The sequence below is a fragment of the Myotis davidii genome, unplaced genomic scaffold (assembly GCF_000327345.1).
Source record: "Myotis davidii unplaced genomic scaffold, ASM32734v1 scaffold545, whole genome shotgun sequence".
NCBI lineage: Eukaryota > Metazoa > Chordata > Mammalia > Chiroptera > Vespertilionidae > Myotis > Myotis davidii.
Genome location: NW_006296634.1, coordinates 389,222 through 396,600, shown reverse-complemented (window position 1 = coordinate 396,600; position 7,379 = coordinate 389,222). Strand labels below are relative to the sequence as shown.

Sequence of the window (7,379 nt, the reverse complement as noted above, 5' to 3'; positions counted from 1 at the left end):
CTTTACTGGCAAAGGAGATAAAAACAATAGAGGCAGAGCTCCCTAGAGGGGACGAGACCACCGTCGCCAGCCTTCCATTGCATCACATTGCTCCGACAAGAATCAGCACGGTTGGCAGGGCTCGGGGGTAGGTGGAGAACTGGAGCGTAGCTAACAAGAATGAGTTTTTACTGTATGTTTGGCACGTTGCAAAGCGCCTCATGTCATTATCTAATTTATTCACAGCACCCAATGAGGGAGGTATTAAAATGACCCGCATTTTACTGATGAACGCACTATAAGTCACTGAGATTAAACAACAAACGCCCGGAGGTCACACAGCAGACCAGTGGCGGCACCCGAGCTCGAAACTGGTCCAGCGCTCGCACCCTTTTAACCACGGCGTTCGGCCCCGCGGTCTGATTGCGCGCTCAACGCGGTGCCTTTCCCCTCAGTTCGTGGGACAGTTCCCAGTACTGAGGCATGGCGCTGTCCAGCCCTCGGGCCCGCTGCCTTCCACTAGCCAGAGAACGCGGCCCCGCGGGGCGATCCCGCCCGCAGGTTGTAGAACTGCCACGTCCGGGCACGCGCGTGGGCCGAATCGAACGCAGGCGGCCACCCCGAGCAGCCTTCAGAGTCTCCAGAAATCCTCGCGCTGCGCTCCGTTCCGAAAGGCCGGAGGCGCGCGGCAGGACCGGCCCTGACCCTCACCTCTCGCAACCCCCCACTCCGGCCCAAAGAGCCTGAGGCAGATAGTTTAGAGGCGGCAGCCTCACCTGTCCCAGAAGAACGACTGCTCTATTGACTGACGCTCTGCTCCTCCAACCAGGGCCTGGCGGGAAGGTGGGGCCTAGCTGAGACTGACTACTTTTCCCGCCAATCGCGGTGCAGCAAACCTCCGGGTCGCAGTCTCCGCGCCTGGCGTAGAGCGACAGGTGGGAGCTGCGTTATCTCCGCGTCTCTTGCTTACTTGATGTAGAAGCTTCCCGCGCGCATGGCGAATTCTACTCCAAATCTCACCAATTCTTGCAAGTCGTCACCTCAGCCTTCATTTTTATCAAAAGTGGAAATTCCCCAACCCTTTCCCGTCACCTCAGATGGGGGCAGGATGAATAGTACTCTTCCTGACCAATTGTACCACGCGACGTCCTGTGACACAGTGACCGACACTTTACGGCGCCAATGAAATCTCCCACTGTCAGGGGTCACTATGACTGACCACAAGGCCAACTAATCCACTTTAAGGTCGTGACGCGATAGTCAGAGAATTTGACCAATAGATGTAGAAAAAGACCGGAAGTCAGCGCGCGCGGAATAGAAGGCGGGTGTTCGCAACCGCCTAGGCCTGCGCGGGTCAACGCAGCTTGGGGGCCCCGAGCCAGCGAGCGGCGCGTGACGAAGAGCCTGAGCGACGGGTAACTTTGGCCAATGATCTGCAGCCTCTTTGGAGCTGTAGCCAATGGCGAGTGTGGGGGGCGGGAGGCAGCAGGTTAGGCAGTGAGAAGTTAGTGGCGCTACTGGGACGGGGGGAAGGAGACGCTTCTTCCTTCTGCTGCTTCTCTCGCTCCCGGGATCCGCGGCGGTGGCCGCGAGTGACTCTGCAGTGTCTCCGGCTCCGCGTGCGAAGCATGCTGACCGACGGCGGAGGCGGCGGCACCTCCTTTGAGGAGGACTTGGACTCTGTGGCTCCGCGATCCGCCCCAGCCGGGGCCTCGGAGCCGCCTCCGCCGGGAGGTGTCGGGCTGGGGATCCGCCCCGTGAGACTCTTTGGGGAGGCTGGGCCTGCCCCGGGAGTCGGTGGCGGCGGCAGTGGTGCGGGCGTAGGGGACGCGGCGCTGGATTTCAAGTTGGCGGCTGCTGTGCTGAGGACCGGGGGTGGAGGTGGTGCCTCTGGCAGCGACGAGGACGAAGTGTCAGAGGTACGGTTCCAGGACCCCCCCCACTTACCACACAACGTGGGGCATGAAAGCTCGTGGGCTGGTGCAGGGCTGGGGCCACCCTCCCGCTGCCCGGGCGGAGTCCGCTGACAGCGATGGACTCCAAGGCGGCAGTGGCAGCGGTGCGGGCCTAGTGCTCTCTCAGCTTGACTCTTCAGCCCGTGGTTCGAGCCGGACCGGTTCCCGTCACCATCGTAGACCCACAATGGGGAGTCCTGTGGTCTCTGAGCTTCGCGCGGGAACGAGGACTCGCCAGGCCAGGCTTCCCTCCCGCCTACCCCGCTTTGGAGTTGGGGGGGTGGGGGGGGCGGGGTCTTGCCAGAGTCTCTGCCCTTGGTACTGAGAGCGAGACAGAGAGACTGAGAAAGAGACAGGGAGGCAGGGCTCGCTGAAGTTGAGGGATTGGACAATTATTTGCCTTCTGCTTTACCTGTGTATTGAAGTCGGGTTCTTGATTCCCTTCTGTAGTTGGAGACAGGTGAGTGTGAAGGAGCTTCCTGGCTTTACCCCGAGCAATCACGTGAGCCTTGCACCTGGGACCTTTTGTGAAATTAGGAGAAGGAAGTTCCCGTGCAACTACAGAGTAGCAGGAGAGCTGAACCTGAGATTTTTAGGCTTGGAGAAAGTGAGGCATCCTATGGACATCTTTTGAAGTGAGGGAAATTAGTAATCAGGTCCTTCTTTTGACTCTTACGTGTGTACCGGGCCGTTTTAGGTCTGAGCAACCTAGGGTGATAAGGCATCAATTTGGGGGCTCTAGGGAAAAAGGAGATATTTTATATCTGTACTTTTCCCCTTGATTATGGCTTGGCTATCGCTTAGCACTGTGATGACTATTGTTCTAAGTGCTCAGAGTATTCTATTTGGGTTCTAAGATGCCTAGTTCATCCCTTAGGACCAGTTATTTTAACCTCTGTTCTTGGTGCTAAAGTACAGGGATTTCTCTGTGGACAAGCATCGTGGCTGTTATATTTGAGAGGAATAGGAGAAACTGTATTTGTGGGTTGCCGAATACAGTTAGTTCACTATTTTACATTCTAGATCTAAGCAGGGATTCCTTTAGATTCAAAACCTTCATACATTCTGACCCCAACATTTTGCTTTGGAAGAAACACTGTGTGGGTTGTAAGGGAGCTAGTCCCTTGAATGTCTGTATCTTTGATGAAACTTTGCAAGAGGTGAGCCTAGAACATGTATACTTTTTATCTATAAAATAAAGTGGGAACATGTTTAGACTCTATTTTTCTTTGAAACTTTAAAAGAAGTTTCTTTGGTCTAAAAGTGATAGAAAGGTTTGTTTTGGTCTAAGAGTGATAGAAAGATGATGTCCTTGATTTTCTGGACTATTTTTAAATTATCACAGGTTAGATAAAAGATCACTCATTAGCTTTTACATAATAAGTGGTATTCTTAAATTTCAGAGGTAGAGCACTAGTGAGCCTCCAAAGTCGTAAATCTCTAACTCTTTGGGCTCATGTGTTATATCTGGGAAATGAGCTTTTGAAGTAACCATTTCTACCATTTCTGTGAGGCTTGTACACACACACACACTCAGACACAGAATTTCATTTGGAGTCTGCATACCATGTGGTTAAAGCTATGAGCAGAATCCACACCTTTTGTGTGTGTGTGTGTGTGTGTGTGTGTGTGTGTGTGTGTACTGAATTTCAGTGTTTAGCACAGAGTTCACCAATTGTTTCAGAAAGAATTCCATTATGCATTCCTTTTGAACAAGCTATATTTATGGGTATTGCTTTATGCAATCTTATCCCCCCAGATTTCCTGAGGTGAAATTGTTATTTTTTTAATATGTTTTTTTTTTTTTTTTTCCAGAAAAAGGAAGGGAGAGGGGGAGAGAGAGATAGAAACATCAGTGATGAGAGAGAATCATTGATCGGCTGCACTCCCGTCACTGGGGATTGAGCCTACAACCCGGGTATGTGCCATGACCGGGAATCAAACTGTGACCTCCTGGTTCATAGGTCACTGCTCAACCACTGAGCCACACTTGCTGGATGCCTTTTGTCTTGTTTTTATGTTTATTATAGAAATTATTTATTTATGATTCTTATACCCATTTAGGCTAATGGTAGAAGAACCCCTTAGTCTCTTGTTTACTTCAGTTTTCTGTGCTTAAAAAGTATTTAGGTATTAAGTATATATATAGACCTCATTTTTGGAGTGGAGCTTTCTAGGATACCCAGAGACTGGTCTAAAATGATGCCCAGTGTATATATAGATTCTTTCTTAACCTGTGGAGAAAGGAAATTTTGCTAAGTCCTGTTTCTCCCATATCACATAAAGAAGAAATTCCTGGAGTATCTAGGATCCACTGTATCGTCTTATGCCTTTTTTCTGCCTGACAAGATAAGCTGTCTTCTCCTTTATTATTGCCTTTGAAATTCCAGTGTGAAGACTATAAATAATGATCTCCAAGAAGCAATCACTGAACTGGCATTTGATGAATAATACCAAAATCTTTATTTTCATCTTTCATAGATGTTTTATTTATTTATATTTTTATTGATTTCAGAGAGGAAGGGAGAGGGAGAAAGAGATAAAACATCAATGTGCCCTAATCAGGAATCAAGCTGGTGACCCTTCCATGCACAGGACGATGCTTAACCAATTGAGTCACTCCAAACGGCAATACTATATTATTTTTGAAAATTTTATTTATTGTCCAGGAAAGTGAATTTCTAAAAAATCTTTATGGGGGACTTTGTTCAAGGCAGAAGGGCTTTATTCCATAAATTATCATCAGAAGTGAGAGATAGGAAATAGAATTTTATATTCTAGTGAGCAAACATTTGAGAGATTGGAGATGTTTATTGAAGGAAAAGTTGCATGTTATTAACTGCAATGATTTTTTATAGCATGAGTATCAACCTTGCACAAATTTCATTCTGTAAAGCCTAAAGACTTTACATATCAAATGATATGTTGATGAGTATGGTTACATGAATGGTGGGTCAAAACACTTGATTGGTAGGGGTGGAGGAAAACCTTATTGTGAAACTTGAAGTATACAGGTGTGTTTTGAGGTGGTTGTTTTTTTGGTGGTTATTTAGTACATTTTGATAAATGATTACATTCATATAGTTCATAAGTCAAAGTCAAATTAAGTCAAATACAGTTAAAAGTCTTGATCTTATCCCTGCTCCCAAGTATCCTGCCTGCTACACCTTTAATATCTTGTATATTCTTTCAGAAATTTTTATGGAAATACAAGTATGTATTTTTATTTTTCTCATTGTTACACAAAAGATAACATACTATTCATATGAGATTTTTAAATGGTAAATGTGAGAAGGATTTAGATTTGTTATGTAAACAAAGTGATAAAACGTATTAAGAATGAAGTATTTGGGATGAGTTTATAGACATTTCTTTCTGAGTCTATCTGGTAGTAGAGTGATGATGTACTAGATGCCCTCTAAAAATCAATTCTAGCCTTCTGATTCAGTGATGAAGATAAGATAAAATATATTTCTTTAAAGAAAGCAAAACAGTTTTTAAAAGTATAAGTCTTGAGTTGGCAAGTATAAAGAAATGAGTCTACCAATTTTTTGTGTGTGTCCAATTTTACCTTCCTTCAGAATCCAAAGTCGTAAGAAATAAAAAAATTATTTTTTTTAACCCACTATAAGTGAACTATTTCAATATATCTGTTTTCTTGGACCTTATTTATTTATAATTTTCCTCTCCTGTTGCTTGTCTATAAAGTCATAGAATCTTGGTGATAATTCTATCTCATCTCATTTTTAGGTAACTGCTACCATTAATTGAGTGCTTATTAAATGCCTGTATCGTACTAGATACTTTCGTTATTTTATTTAATCGTTTCAACATCCCTTTGAGGTAGGTATATTATCTACATTTTTATAGACAAATAAATGTAGGCTCAGAGAAGTGATGAATTAAAAAAGAGACAAAAAAATGTTAAACTGTTACACAGCTAGTAGTGGTAAAACTAGGATTTGAATTCAATACTGAATCCAGAAGTCATGCTATTTTGCTTCCTCAGATTAAGAAATAGGCAAAGGTTTTGGTTACAGAATGCTGTTTCTCCAATACATGTTTGCTTAGTCCCTGTTGAAGTTTTCATAGATCTAAAGTGAAATGAGAAAAGCAAGGAGGCCCTGGCCAGGTAGTTCATTTGGTTAGAATGTCATCCTGATAGGCCACGTTTGCAGGTTTGATCCCCGGTCAGGGCACATACAAGACTCAGCAAATGAATGCATAAATAGGTGGAACAACAAATTAGATCTCTCTCTCTCTCTCTCTCTCTCTCTCTCTCTCCAAAAAAAAAAAAAAATACTAAGGACAGTGTAGTGAATATCTTATAAAGCTGTTTTTTCCCCACTCGTTTTCTATTTTAATTTCCTTCCTACTGTTGCAAAATGAATTTTTACCATATCTGTATTTGACAAAATATCAAATTTGGAAACTTCATGTCAGGACCCTAGGTAAAGCCTCAGAAGTTTGAGAACCAGTGAGCTAAATGACTTACCCAGGATCACACAGTTAATTTGTAATAGAAAATAGGTCTCATGACTCCCATTCTAGTTAATCCTACCGGCTAGCTTGTTCTGTTTACTGTTTCTCTTCTGATGCATTGTACCAATGAATTAATTAGTTGCTTAAGAAATGCCTATCTTTAGGCATTTAATCTGTATATAATCCATATAATCCATAGCTGACCTTGTTGGAAAAGTTTTATATTAATTAATAAAATTGGTGACATCATGAAGATAAATATATTAAGGAAACCAAAGGTGTACCAATGAGCATAGAACGTAATTGAACTTACTTGAAAAGTTCAGGCCTTGTCATTATTCATTTTTAAAGAATTAGAAATATTAAAACCACTAACAAAGAAAGGCATACACCCAACTTTGCACCAACATTTGCAACTTTGCCAATATGGAAACACTTGTTTTGCAATATTGTTACACTTTGATTAATTTGTAAAAATTAATGTATGCTATTCTATTAGTAGTTACTGACAGTGTATGGTTCCTGTGAATGAAGTTGATTTCCTTATGTTGACTGACTGGTTTACTTTTCTTCTGGCCAACTTTACCTAAACTAGGAAGAACGGAAAGTTGTATATAAGGTTCTTTTTTGTTTGCTAGGCTGAAATATAGCAACCATTTTGTCAAAGAGCACGTTTTGTTCTTTCTCCACTACACATACTCCAATTCTCTCTCTTTCCCCCCCCAACTTAATGGATTCTGTTTTCAGTATTAGAAAGGGTGGTTTTATTTTGTTTTTAAAGTAGATTTCTCACCCTGGTCGGTGTAGCTCAGTTATTTGAAGCATCATTCTGTGCACCAAAAGGTTGTGGATTTGATTCCCCGTCAGGGCACATATCTATGATGTAAGTTAGATCTCCAGTTGGGACTCCTTCAGGAGGCAACGATCAATGTATCTATCTCATATCCTTGTTTTCCTCTTTCC

At 43.6% G+C, this 7,379-nt stretch overlaps 1 protein-coding gene across 11 annotated transcripts in view; it reads left to right on the top strand.

Moving 5' to 3' along the window:
- Positions 1-1,440: 1,440 nt before the first annotated feature.
- The window catches only part of LOC102774714 (ankyrin repeat and KH domain-containing protein 1), a 134,672-nt gene continuing 128,733 nt past the window's right edge, over positions 1,441-7,379 (top strand). For 2 of the 11 annotated variants that reach the window (XM_015569610.1, XM_006772426.2), the window contains exon 1: positions 1,455-1,898. In XM_015569610.1, the coding sequence (XP_015425096.1) occupies positions 1,608-1,898 (291 nt within the window). In that variant the 5' untranslated portion in view covers positions 1,455-1,607. Of the gene's footprint in view, positions 1,899-7,379 lie in introns of all 11 variants that reach the window. The other 9 variants (XM_006772425.2, XM_006772424.2, XM_015569608.1 and 6 more) reach the window with 5 other exon arrangements.